Source organism: Canis aureus, chromosome 2, assembly GCF_053574225.1.
Source record: "Canis aureus isolate CA01 chromosome 2, VMU_Caureus_v.1.0, whole genome shotgun sequence".
NCBI classification, from domain to species: Eukaryota; Metazoa; Chordata; class Mammalia; order Carnivora; family Canidae; genus Canis; species Canis aureus.
In genome coordinates, this window is record NC_135612.1 from 65,173,886 (window position 1) to 65,187,549 (window position 13,664).

At 40.8% G+C, this 13,664-nt stretch overlaps 1 protein-coding gene across 11 annotated transcripts in view; it reads left to right on the forward strand.

Moving 5' to 3' along the window:
- PROM1 (prominin 1) overlaps positions 1 to 13,664 on the forward strand; it is a 131,662-nt gene that overhangs the window by 71,224 nt on the left and 46,774 nt on the right. For all 11 annotated transcript variants that reach the window (XM_077877024.1, XM_077877022.1, XM_077877039.1 and 8 more), the window contains one exon: positions 5,795 to 6,000. In XM_077877024.1, the coding sequence (XP_077733150.1) occupies positions 5,795 to 6,000 (206 nt within the window). The remainder of the gene's footprint in view (positions 1 to 5,794; positions 6,001 to 13,664) is intronic.

Consider the following 13,664-nt stretch of genomic DNA (forward strand, 5'->3'; position numbering starts at 1 on the left):
GGAGGCTGATGGGGAACAATGCACTGGGACAGGAACAAACACGGGAAAGTGTGGCCTTCACTCTGCCAACGTTCTGTTGGGGGAAGGGAGGTTGTGGGAGAAGATATAGACGTGGATGTTGGGGGTTGGTTGTGCCTCGGAGTCACATAGTTGAAGCCTGGCAGACATGGAGGTCCAGGAGGGGAATAGGATTTGGAAATAAGGAGCCACGAGGAGAGCCGAGGACCAGGCAGATGAAGCTATGGAAATCCAAGCAATGGCTGTAATAATCCCAGGTTCCTAGTGTGTCTGTAGCATGTGCTATGGGGTGGGTGTCCTTGTTCATGATTTTGCAAGTATTAAGCCATTTGGTCCTCGTTGGAATAGTGTATCTTCACCGGTGGTGTTAGTCTCTACTACATGGACAATTTGTCCATTCAGTTTGCTCAGCGTGTGCCAAGCCCCACACTCCAGTACAAAACTGAGCCATGCAAAGCATCTGAGGTGTGTTCCTCGGGATCAGAGTTTGGGTGATCCCTCTCCAATCCTCCAGCTGACTGATAAACCGAGGGAGACAGCATACCATCCTCCCAGCTCACCTGGATTTACTGCAGAGAGAGCCTCTCAGCCTGGCTTGTCAAGTGGTGGCTCCTCCATTAAATAAAAGGACATGATTCCTGTCTTCAAAGAATGCATAGTTTGGGACAGTTTAGGTAGATGGTTTACAATCACTTCCACCAGCAATCCCTAGGTACCACCCGCTCTCTAGAAATCTTCCCAGGGGACAGCTCTCCCCGCAACCCCCCCACCACCTCCATCTTTTCATTTTGTGCATCCTTATCCATAGGAATGGCCAGCTTCTTTGTGATGACCTCCTGGGTTCATTTCCTTGTGGTCATGGTCCCTCGCCACTCCAGCCTCTTGGCCATCTCCCCTTCCTCATTCAAGTTATCCCACCATTATTACCTTTCCCTTTCTTGAAGCTTCCCCTGGGGGCAGGTGCTGGGCCTGGGCGTCCTCCCTGCTGCCTCTCATGACCTCACCAGTGCTAACAGTCACTGGCTATCAATTTGGCACTTAGGAAATGGCAGGTCATCATTCCAGGTGGGTCTGTGGTATTTGGAACCCATTCTGTGTATCTGCAAAAGGTAAGTGAATGAGTTCCTTGTTTCCTGCCCTCCAGGGGGAATGTGGCATGCTGCCTGTAAGAGCACACTGTCCTTTCCAACTAAGGGAAGTACCTTCTAGGACTCTCCAAAGCATGTAGAGAGCAAGGAGTGCCAGGCAGTCGGTGACTGATCATTGCCTGAGGCATGTTGGAGCTGAGGGATGAGAATCATGCTAACATGTTTTGATTATTATTTCTGGTGATAATGATGACTAATTGAGCATTACTCTGGGAAACCCTGGTCTAAGCACTCCACATGTATTAACTCAACATACATTAAATAGTTTACGTGAAGCACTTAGAATAGAATAAGACAAAAAATGTGTTGCTTCTCACTGTTTTCTCTTGTTCTCTTTGCAAAAACCACATAAAATAGGGTCTCTGCTTACCCCATTCTGTCAGTAAAGTAACAAAAACTCAGAGTAGCATTGGCAACAAGGCCTAGGCCTGTCCCCAGAGATTCTGATGTAGTTGGTCAGGGCTGGCCGATTATTGATATTTGTCAAAAGGTCCCTGGGTGACAATAATGGGTAATTAATTGGAGGGGAATCCCAGACACAAAGTGGCACAGCCAGATTCACACTGCTGCATTGCATGATAATAACTTGATACCTGTGTGACACCAGCATGAACAGGGGAAAGGAAAAGATGCACCCAGCTTCACTAGGCAGGGGTGTTATTGGTACCCCATCAAATATATCAGACCAGACCAACCCCTCCATGTGAAAATGAAACACAAAAGAATCAGGTGATTATTGTAGTTTACAGGTGGCTTTGGCCTGGCCTCAGCCCATCACGATCAGCCCTTAGAGCTGACAGCAGGTTTCCCGAACCCACCTGATCATAGTCTTGACACCGAGCTTTGTTTAAAGACAGATTCCTGGTTTTACCCAAATCTCCTGATCCCCACTCTAGGGGAGGAGATGGAACCAGTCTTTTTAACATGTCCTGTGAGGTGCTTATGGTAGTAAGTTTGGGAGGCAACAAGCCCGTAGAGCCCACACCCAAGAGGGGAGTCCAGGGTCATTCAAGATGCCCCATGTGATCCTGTGGACATGTACATCTGAGCTGCCCACCCCAATATTTTGGATGCCTCAACTTAAAAATTAGTAATATCACAGGCATCGTTCTTTCGCGTCTTTGAAAATCTGCCATGTAAAGCTATTGTTTCCGAACTTTTAGATTTTCCAGAGTTTCAAAAAAGTAATCCAGGAAATGACTGAGAGTTATCCAATTTCATTTTGCCACACAAGGATATTTAAAACCCATCATAGCAGCAGTATTAACTCTGTCCCCTTTCATATACATATCACCTCCCTCTCTCCACAAAAGGATAAAATGAGCAAATTTCACTTCATGGGAAACTCATTGTGTCTTCATTTTCCTAATTCTCTGGGGGACGGTCCAGCCCTGTCTCTGGACCACCATTGAGGGAACTCCCTCAGTTCATCAGTTTATCTGATTCCAGTTGGGCACCTGTTGCATGCCAGGTCCTGGAGTGAGCACTTGGGAGAGAATGGTGAGCATGACGTCACAGTTCTCACTCTCCCGGAGTGAACAACACAGCTCTGGCAGTGCTCCCGTGGGAGCCAGTCCTTCCATGCAGGACTGGTGTGGCCTCCAAGGAAGCATGAAGCAGGCCTGAAAGCAAACCCAGACTCGGTTATCAAGACAGATTCTCAGGAGGATGCAACATCCAGACAGACTTGAGTTTCATGAACCGAGGAGTGAAGGGAATAATGTTCTGGGCGAGGAGGCAGCACCAGTGAGCCGGAGGGAGGAAGGGGGAGCATGAAGCTTCTTCCTAGGAAGAGAATGGTGGGCATGAAGAAGAACAGAACATGAAGCCAGGATTAAGTAACAAGACGACTGCATTAAGAGGTTTGAATGAAACATGGTGGGAATCCATGGAATGCTGTTGAGCAAGAGAATGATGCCATCAGATTCTCAGTTTAGAAAGGACACTTTGGAAAATGTTGCATTTGGTTGGGGCTTTAGGCAGCTACTGATCTTCTATTGTGTGAAGACCACATGGTTAGTGTGTAAAGCATGTACAACTTTCCCTCTAATTTCCTCCCCTGTCCACAATTGATTAGCATATTGATAAGAACCTTTCAAGAAATCTGAATATAAAGTTCAGATGTAGATTCCAGACCCGACTCTGCCTAAAGGCTGTTTCTGTAATAAGCACTCAAGTTTTCTGTTCCTGTCTTGTGTGGATCCACCTCTCACTTGATTTTCTCTGTATGGAATATTAATGTTCTCACTTGTGGTTAATCGCTCATGTCACTTTTTCTGTTTTCTTGATGCATGCTTGCCTCTGCCTCACTCTCTTCAACTCCTCAACTGCTTTGACTTCCACAGCCAGAAAATGTAGTCTTGACTCTGAAGGTAAAGTCTTTGTTTGCTGTTTCTTGTTTTGCTCTGTCTAAAGCCAGTGAGTAATGAGATGCTTCTGCCAGAACTTTCTGTTCTTCACTGTCTCTCCATTGTGATGGTTTTTTCAATGGTTTGCTTCATTTTTTGTATATGGAATCATCATTAAATCTTCTCTTTCAGTTTTAGTACCTCACCAAAGAATAGCGACCCATCTCAGCAAATTTCAGTCTTGATCTTCTCCTCAACACAATCCACGAAGCTCTCTGGAGATCCTTGTGTATCAGAAAACTATTTAGGCCCTTGCCAGACTTCAGCCCAGAAGGGAACGCTTGATGTGACATGTCCTGTTCCTGAAACTTTTTGACATAATATTGAGTCAGTAGCATTGCAAAGGTTTTATATAAAGCGTGAAATTTGTACTTGGAGCTAAACATAGTACAATTAAAACTGCAAAACACCTTCCCTTCTGGGTTTGGGTTCAGTGTCTCCTGGGATTCAAAAAGGATTTTAAACCCCTTGAAAAGTAAATAATTTAGAACATTTGCTGGGAAATAATAGGGAAATATAGAAGAGTTTGGGGTGTCTGAGGCTGGTTTCTCAACTGGCCAATGATGTGGGTCCTCGGGGGTGGGTTACACGCACCAGCAGGTAATGACTCTGTGGCCATGGGGTGCGACTTAGTTTAAGCAGGAGCGTGAACTTGATGAATGCAGCAAAATTCAACCACTTTTTTCTTTTTTAGCATTTTATCCTTAACATCAAAGGAGATAATATTCAAGTGCCATGTACACCTCAATACTCTGAAGCATTTGTCCACAGAGTTAACTAATATCGATTGAATATTTGCTGTGTGCTGGGCACTTGACTGGTTGTTTTCACATTAAATCATTTAATTATCTGACCCTCACTATTTATGACAGTAATGCTAATTCTGGTGTAGGAAACCAGAAGCCCCCTGGAATTTAAGGCAGGGCTTCTGACTTCTGGTTCAGTACTAAGAACCAGTACTTAGTACTTAGTACTAAGTACTATCGCATTCACTCCTTCAAACAGCAGTTGTGTTGTGTTTACTCTGCTCAGCGCGGCTTCAGAATCTGTTGCTAGCTAGCTGGTCCATTAGTTGCAAACAGCCAATCTGTAATTGTCATTCATTAAAAATGTCCTGCTTTATGAGAATTTAAGTAACTGTACATGTGAATTGGAATAAACTCAAGTTTTGTCATCTGGTTGCATCAATTTTTTTATCCCAGAATGCAGCCAGCAGTGATTATGAAAATATATTTAGGTACATGGTTATATCTAGAAGTCATGCTAGTCCCTAGGCACATAGGACTATCTGAGACACAGGCTGCCCAGCCCAGCCTCACAGGCACAGCATGGCAGGTACCACTTATTAAGGTGTCTTCTCTGGCCCACATACTTTACTTGGCCATTATCATTAATCACACATCATCTGCAATATCCTCAATGACTTTACAAGGTATGTATTATTATTCCTAGTATATGAATGGGAAACAAAGCAAGTGGCCTCTGATTAACATGTCTGACTCAGAAAGTCTAAGCCTTTTATCTCGATTTAGATATATTCCAGATTCATTTGTAACTAGGAATTTGTCATTAATTGATCCAATCCAAAGTGCTTTGAATCCTTAATAGCTTATATTGGTCCTGTCTTTCTGGTGAAAAGTGCCCTGATATGTAGATTATTCATAGAGCAAATATTTCTACCAAAATTTGTTACACCATTTAAAAACAAACCCAATTGACCTTGGGATTTAAATTAAGCCATTTGCAACTTGACCATGCATTTGGACATTTTACTGTGAGTTGAAAGAAGATAGTAACTGGTTGGTTACATATTCCGATAATTCACATCTGCTTCCTCTGTTTCAAGAAGGAGCATCAAGAGACTCCAGGGTGGCCTGGTCCTTTAAGAGCCTCACTCTTGATATCAGCTGAGGTCATGTTCTCAAGGTCATGAGGTGGAGCCCTGCATCGGGCTCCATGCACTAGGTGTGAAACCAGCTTAAGATTCTCTCTCTCTCCCTCTCCCCCTGCCCCTGTCCTTCCCTCTAAAGAAAAAAAGAAAAGAGAGAGCATCAAGATGGAAACACACACACACACACACACACACACACACACACACACACATTAAGATTCAACTCATGATGGCAAATAGGTTAAAACAAATGAAACATGCAAGCTATGGAATGTGCTACTTGGTATTTTGTGTTACAGTATATGCTGTTTCTTTTGTTTGACTTGCAGATTATCTACTATGAAATCGGGATTATTATTTGTGCTGTCCTGGGGCTGCTCTTTGTGATTCTGATGCCGCTGGTGGGATTTTGCTTTGGTCTGTGTCGTTGCTGTAACAAATGTGGTGGAGAAATGCATCAGCGACAGAAGAAAAATGGGGCCTTCCTGAGGAAATACTTTACAGTCTCCCTCCTGGTGATTTGTATATTCATAAGGCAAGTAGAATCTGGGAGGATAGCTGATTTGTGTTTGGGGTGGGTGAGGAATGTCCCATGTGGTAGCTGTTAAACCCAGGAGTTGAAAGCAAAATAACAACAACAACAGCACACTCATAAAACAGAAAACAAAAAATGCGTGTCCAGGATGGTTCAAACACAATGTCACTATGCACAGAAGTTAGTGTTGTAATCAGGCTGCCCTAATTTACATGCCAAGCCAACTCTTCGGTATTTTTTTTTTCATCGTGAAGACAAGCTGATAAATCTTGGCCTGCAAAAAGTATTTACCTCCCAGAACAGCAGCGCCTTCCTTAAATAGCTGTTTGGAGACAGGCGGCCTGCAGAAGGCAGAGCATTTGCTAGTTGATTTGTACATTCAAAGGGATCTTGAAAGATAGGTATAGTCCCTGAATTGGGGAATGTGAGAATACTGTAGAATAGAATTAACTTTCTAATAATAAACTCAGCCTTCTTGGATTTGCAGTGACGCTGCTACCCTCTCCCAAAGCCTAGAACACGCTTCATGATTTAGAATGTTTCTTCTGCAATTCCTTCTGCTGCCATGAGCTTTCCAACAGACTGACCAATCGGAAGTACACTGCCTTTAGGACAGTAACATTTTAGGGGCGCCTGGGTGACGCAGTCCATTAAGTGTCCAACTCTCGGTTTCCGCTCAGGTGGTGATCTCAGGGTTGTGAGATCGAGCCCCACATCCGGCTCTGCACTCAGTGCAGTGTCTGCTTAGGAGCCTCTGTCTCTCCCTCTCCCCCTCCACCACTGATCCCCTTGGTTGGGTTATTTGGTCATCATTTCACATCTCATCATTCATGCAGCCAATGAAATGTCCTGACATTTAGCAACAGAAATAAGGTGCCCACAATGTGAATAATGCTAGGCCGCCAAGGACACACAGAGACAGTGAGGACAGGAAGTCAGCCTCCCCCTCGCTGTTTTCTCCAAGCACTGCATCTGCTCGGTAGCTATAAGTAGGATATTTCAGGTTTTGCTAAATAACCAATGGAAGGGAATTTAAGCAGAATTCAGAATTAAACATAAATTGAACAAAATTAAACAATTGAAGCTGGCCAACCAGCTGAAGCGTTAGCTGGAAATCCAAGAAGTTCTTGCAGTATGACCATTAGCAGGGTCTTGATAGGACCCATGCTTTGGGGTGATCATTCATCGGAACACAATATACCTTTTGGACGGGACCGGGCAGCTCTAGACATGATAATAGGAAACAGTCCCCAGGAGAGACAAATTGAGAGAAGTAGGCCCTGGGACAAAAATGAAAAAGGAGAGAGACACAAATACTTGGTTATATTTGCATAGAGCATATGTGGCAGGCTTGCCACCTGGCAACAGTGGTTGCCTCTAGGAAGGAAATTTGCTGGTTGTGGAGGGTAGGAAGGAAATCAACTTCTCATTGCAGGCAGACTTGTTGTCTTTTTTGAATTATCTCTGTATAGGAGATACGCTCAGGTGTTACTTACTGAACTAATTGCACCAAAAATTAAACTTAACCAAAAAAATCTCCACAAAGAGCAAAAACGCCAGTGCATTACCACTGATTCCGGGGCATTTTTTTTGGAACAAAGATATACTTTTTCTGGAAATAGTTAATAGACTTTAACAGTCTATGTGTTAACAGGACCCAAGTAAATGGATTGCTAAATTCACACACCCTTGTTTGACCACCAGGGAGAGTTTGGTATTTTTTTTTTTTCTTTTTTTTCTCTTGTCTCTATCTCCTCACTCTCTCTTTGTAAATAATTTGAATCTGTCCCTGTACGGTGAATTCTGAAAAGCAGCTTGAGATCAAGTCAATGGTAATTTCAGATGTCCCTGTCTCTCTGCTTTGTGTTTGAAATATTTTCAGGAATGCACAGACCCTCCAGCTGTGGGAGTGGTTACTTCCTCTCCAGCTACTAGAAAAGTTTCAGTTGCAGTCCAAAGACCTGTCAGACCCAGTAGGGATCCTTGTGCTTTTCTTTTAAGACTAAAACGTCCATCTTTCATTCATCCAGAGACTTGGACAGCTGTGCTTCTCCCTCTCTAGAGGCATACTCTGGCCATCAAAGATGAGGCTCACGTGACAAAATGTCATGTGAAAATACTTGCCCTGAGGGCTTCTTGTTAACATGATTACTTATTTAACAAGTTAATAGTTTTCACTTGACATAAATACATGTGCCATAATTTCAGGAACATTTTTTCTTGCATGTAACTTCTTGTTTACCCAAATAAATGTTTACATATGTAATAATAGACTTTCATTTTTTTTAATGAAGCACACATTCTATATTTAGTTTCTATTTTTAAATTGGGCTTTTATTTACATTATACGTAATTATGTGCCAGATATGTTGTACTTCACCCTGAACTGTTTAAATTTATTTACATTATGTTTAAAGTGCCAGTGAGCACCTGGTTGGCTCTGTGGGTTAAGCATTTGACCTTGGCTCAGGTCACGATCTCATGGTTCTGAGATTGAGCCCAGGTAGGGCTCTGTGCAGGGCTCTGTGCTCAGTGGGGCGTCTGCTTCCCTCTCTCCCTCTGTCCCTCTGGCTCGTACTCTCTCTCTCAAATAAAATAAAGTCTTTAAAAAAATTTTAAAGTACTAAAATATGTGAACAATAAAGCTACAAAGTCAGAAATAAACTCGGCTTTCATTTATATGTAAAATGAATGCTACAGTTATTTTTTAATTCTTCAGAACTCAGATCCATCAGATACATTTAGATAAGTTGTATGTGTGGTTTTTTTTTTTTTTTTCCTTCCAGGGATATTTTAGTTTAGAAAATTCTTTAAAAACATACATGGTGTGATTCTCTATAGCCTACTCTACATTCAGTTGAGATATTTTTCTCCACCCAAGTAAAACTTATTAATGTAAAAACCACATCTTAAATTTCAATATAATTTAAACAAAGTTGATCATCTATTTGAAGCTAAGTGACAAATTTAAACAAACTTTCCATAATCTACTGAACTTATATATAAATCATAAATAGCTCTAAAAAAGTAGTGTTAGAGATTGTTTAGCTTACCTTAAGCTCACATTAGAAGTTTAAACTTCTTGGCTTGCATTTTTACATTTGGAATAGATATTATGATATCTTTCTTTTGAAACCACAATTGATTTGCAAGTATTTTCAACATTATGAGTTGAATAGTAGCTCTGTATTACTTCCAGGTAATCAAAACCGGCCAAAAAGATGAAGGCCTGGGGAAAGCAAAGATTTCTACGTTACAGTTAGATAGAAAGGAGAAGAAAGTATGTCCATAAAATCATATTAGATAAAATAAGAGGGAGGGGCACCTGGGTGGCTTAGTCAGTTGAGCACTTGAGCATCAGACTCTTGATTTTGGCTCACGTCCTGATCTTGGGGTCATGAGATTGAGCCCCGCCTTGCATCAGGCTGTACACTGGGTGTGAAGTCTGCTTAAGACTTTGTCTCTCTCTCCCTCTGTCCTTCCCCACATTGCTTGTCAGTGCACAGGCTTTCACTCTCTAAAAAAAAAAAAAAAAAGGAAAAAAAATAAGAAGCAAAAGAATGTCAATAAAGCTAGAAGACAGAGAAAGAAAAGGAGGTATAGCCTCTGGCTTACACTGACCTCAGCAGAGATTGGATACAATTGATAAATAATCTTTGGATATGATTTTTTAAAAAACTCTTTGATAAATCCAAAGCAGCTTACTTGCCTTTTAAATCAGTCTCAGCTTCATTTTGTGGCTATATACTGCATAACAGTTAATCCTGAAGTTGATTTTTATATTAGTCTTGAGTACCCTTATTTTTCTCCCATTTTTTTTTTTTAATTTAAAACAAATTAAATCTTTTTTTTTTTTTTAATGGAGAAAGGCACAGGTGTTAAGGAAAAAGGCGCCCTTATATATATGGAATATATGTGGTCCTGTTCTTTCTCTGAGCTTTTCCAAAGGCAGCTGTGGAATGTTAGAATTCACAGACGTTGACATATGTTTATGTAAGGCTGTTTGACCATCAGCAGAAGATTGAATTTCCATCTCTTGCTGTAGACTGTTTAAGCAGATGTGTCTGACTCCAGAAAAAGCCAAGTTTCCTCTCCTTTCTTTCCTTTGTGCTTTGTCATCACTGCATTTTTCAGAATTCCAAAAAGGTGGTGGACAACAACTAAAAGTAACTGCCATGCCATTATTTTTCCAGTATATTTCTACGTTTCTGATTAGTTAGTCAGCTTTTGCCAATTGTTGTGGTGAAAATTGAATCCTAGTCTCTGCCAGGAAGATGGCTACTTTCAAAATTCATTTTTTTTATTAGGATTGTGATGGTCAATTCCTGGCTTAGAGTCCACAAGGTTCTAGAAAAGAAACTGAGCTAGCACGCTTGAAAATCATGAGACTTTCTTAATGTGAATAAGATTAATAGTTATTTAAAATTAAAATTTAAAAATTGTCTTTACAAAATAAGAGATCAGTTATAGGCTGAAAGCAGTTATTTGGCTTTTATTGGCTAATTTCATTAAGTCATTGGAAATTGGTAGGGAAAAAAATTGCTACAGATTTTCAGGTTGAGTCTTAGTTTTTTAAAAGCTTTAAGTATTTGCTTTTAAGTGTATATGAGATAAAATTGGTCTGTCCATAATAAAATATAGAAGATGTAAAACTAATATGCCATAAAAATTAAAATTCCTGTCTTTGGCTAAACATTTCAAGAGATTTTATTGTACTGCATAAAAACACACATCAAATGCCAGATTGCTAATAGTCATTGAAATTTTATTTCCTTTTTGGGTGAGAAGAATTTCCCTCAGTGTTCTATTCTAATAGATGACTGATGGTTGTTTAAACAATAACATTAATTCATGTGATTTTTTTTTTTACTTAAAATATGTATTGACTAATAAAGACTTTGTAAATCAAGGGCACCAAAAACATAACTTTTTAATTCTCTGTGTTCAAGTGGGAGGTTTTTTTTTTTTTTTTGAGATTTTATTTATTCATAAGAAACACAGAGAGGCAGAGACACAGGCAGAAGGAGAAACAGGCCCCCTACAGGGAGCCTGATGCAGTACACCATCCCAAGACCCTGGGATCACGCCCTGAGCCAAAGCCAGATGCTCAATCATTGAGCCACCCAGATGTCCCTAAATGGGAGTTTTAAAGGGCTCCCAGGTGGCTCTGTCAGTTAAGCATCTGACTCTTGATTTTGGCTCAGGTCCTGATCTCAGGGTGTGGAGCCTGCTTGAGATTCTCTCTCTCTCCTTCTGCCCCTTCCTCCACCCATGCCCACACACTCTCTCTTTCTAAAAACTAAATAAAATAAAGCATAAATAAAGAGGTGTTTTAAATTAGAGATCACAAATGGAGACTATCAGTTGGTTTGCATAGTATTTAGAGTTTTTTTTAATTAGTTGGTAATATTTAAAAAGGGATGATTTTACATAAAAATCCAAACCTCCAGATTTTTCTGAGTAACTGGAAGATCTGACAATACTGGTCTCACATCATGGTGGCACCTGCCAGACAGAGCACCTGCTCCCTCTCCCACTTGTGACCTCCCAGCTCGCAGAGGTTCATACCATATACTTTTGCCCCTTGTGCTTTCTGCCTGGCTATGTGGGCATTTGGATTTGCCATCCTTAATTTAAATATAGGATTTACAATGTGTTATGGGCCTGAAAATCAGCTTTGGAAGCTGCTGAATTTTATTCCAGAATTCTGTTTAGGACAGTTTGTTTTTTTAAAAAGATCGATGCTTTCATTTTAATTGGATCCATAACTGATTGGCAGAAATGTAGGTATTTTTAAATACATCACATTGAAATCCAACGTTTTATTGCAAAGTTGTATTACAATTCATTTTACTGATTGATGATCTTTTGAGTAAAGGCATTTGTTCAGTAAAGGAACACTTGATCTTAGCCAAAAGGCCAAGATGCGATGTTCAATAAAGGAACAAAGGCAGTTTATGACCTAGGCATTCCAAACATATGGCTAATCTTCTAAATGGATCAAATGAAACAAAGCCCACTCCTTAAGTCCACTTTCATTGAGCACCCACCATGGACAAGAGACCCATCATTTATCCAAAGCTGACAAAGAAGCAGTTTCCACCCCTTTCTAGGGAAATTAAACATGGGTAGAAATAAGGGCAAATTAAAGTATGAAGTGAGAAGTAGCCCACCAGAATTTCAGGGAGAGCCCTCTGAGAGTTCAAGGCAAGGAGGTTCTTCTCCCATCCAGGGTGCCCAGTGAAAGCCAGGTGGACTTGGACCTGTTGTTTGTTTTCCAAGTTCGTTTTGACTTCTTCTATAACAAAATGATGAATGGCAGTGTGGTCATACTGCAGAGAGAAAAACAGCAAGAGGCCCCCAGCGTGAAATGCTGTGATGGGCAGGTGTATTCAGGTGGTGGCCCCGACGCATCATGAGATGGAACATTTAAAGTTGGGCATGACAAAGCTGCAGGTGCATTGCTACAACCCAACTTTTTCTCTTCTTCTGTTCACACTACTCCAACATTGTGTTGGGTCATTTGGCCTTGTTTGGCATGAGCGCATCATTTAATAGCTATATTTTTATAGTATGCTACCTGTCTCAAAAAATACCAGTGCAGGCTTAAGGATCGTGAAGATGGATTGTAAGGTGATCATTCCAAATGGCACAGACTATTGTTAATGTTCTTTCTTTTTTTTTTTTTTAAATTCCCATCAGCGTGAACCCAAACTTTAAAAAAATGGTCTTAGAGAACTTGTGGACATCCAGACCTCCTCTCCTTTGCAGTTCAAGAAGTACTTCTCCAATTTAATTTTCAGTTTTGCAATATCCGCTGAAGCTCACAAAATGAGAGTGACATTTTCAAGCTCCCACCGTGTGAGTTAGGGGTAGCAGTGGGGCTAGAACCCATGTCTCATGTTCCTACCCTAGTACACATTCCACAGTGACTTGTTAACCATAAGAAATGTCCAACATTGTATGTTACAGACTTTTTGGGATCAGTTTGGAAAACTTAATATACCTATGGAATTCTGCTGTGGGAAAATATGTTTTAAATGAGACCAGCAATGAATCAATGCTGCTTGGAACGAATCATGACTATAAATAGGGTGAATGACTATCCCCATTTCCCAAGACTGAGGCATTGCTAGGGATCATGGGACTTTGGGTGCAAAAACAGACACTTGGCCACGAATTTGGCCTATTATTTGCAAACCTTTGTTCTAGAAACCTATCCATACCTTCCACTGGATGGTTACAAATGAACAATTTTGTCATTAACTTCTGTAGGTTAAAGCCTGTTGTGTCAGGTTAGGTAATTCCTTGCTGCCATCTAGTGGCTAAATCCAGAAGGGCCTTGGTAATTAGCAATTTTCAATGTAACGTTTTAATGTTGAAAGGCTTTGACGCAAAAACAAACTAACCTGTCAAATTAATTTAAGTCGGGATTGTTAGTAACTAGTTAGAATTAAGAAGCCTTGATTAAATGCAGACATTTTAGATGGCTTGAAAACTTGAACACTTTTTAATATTCCTGTAGAGTAACTTTCCATGCAAGATACCTTTCATAGTGTTGTTTTACTTAGAGAAGAGTGTCCACATCATAAGTACGTAGGCATCAACTTGCATGACGTGAGCACGGCGATGATGTCAATAGCCGCCCCTCTCCAAATACAGAC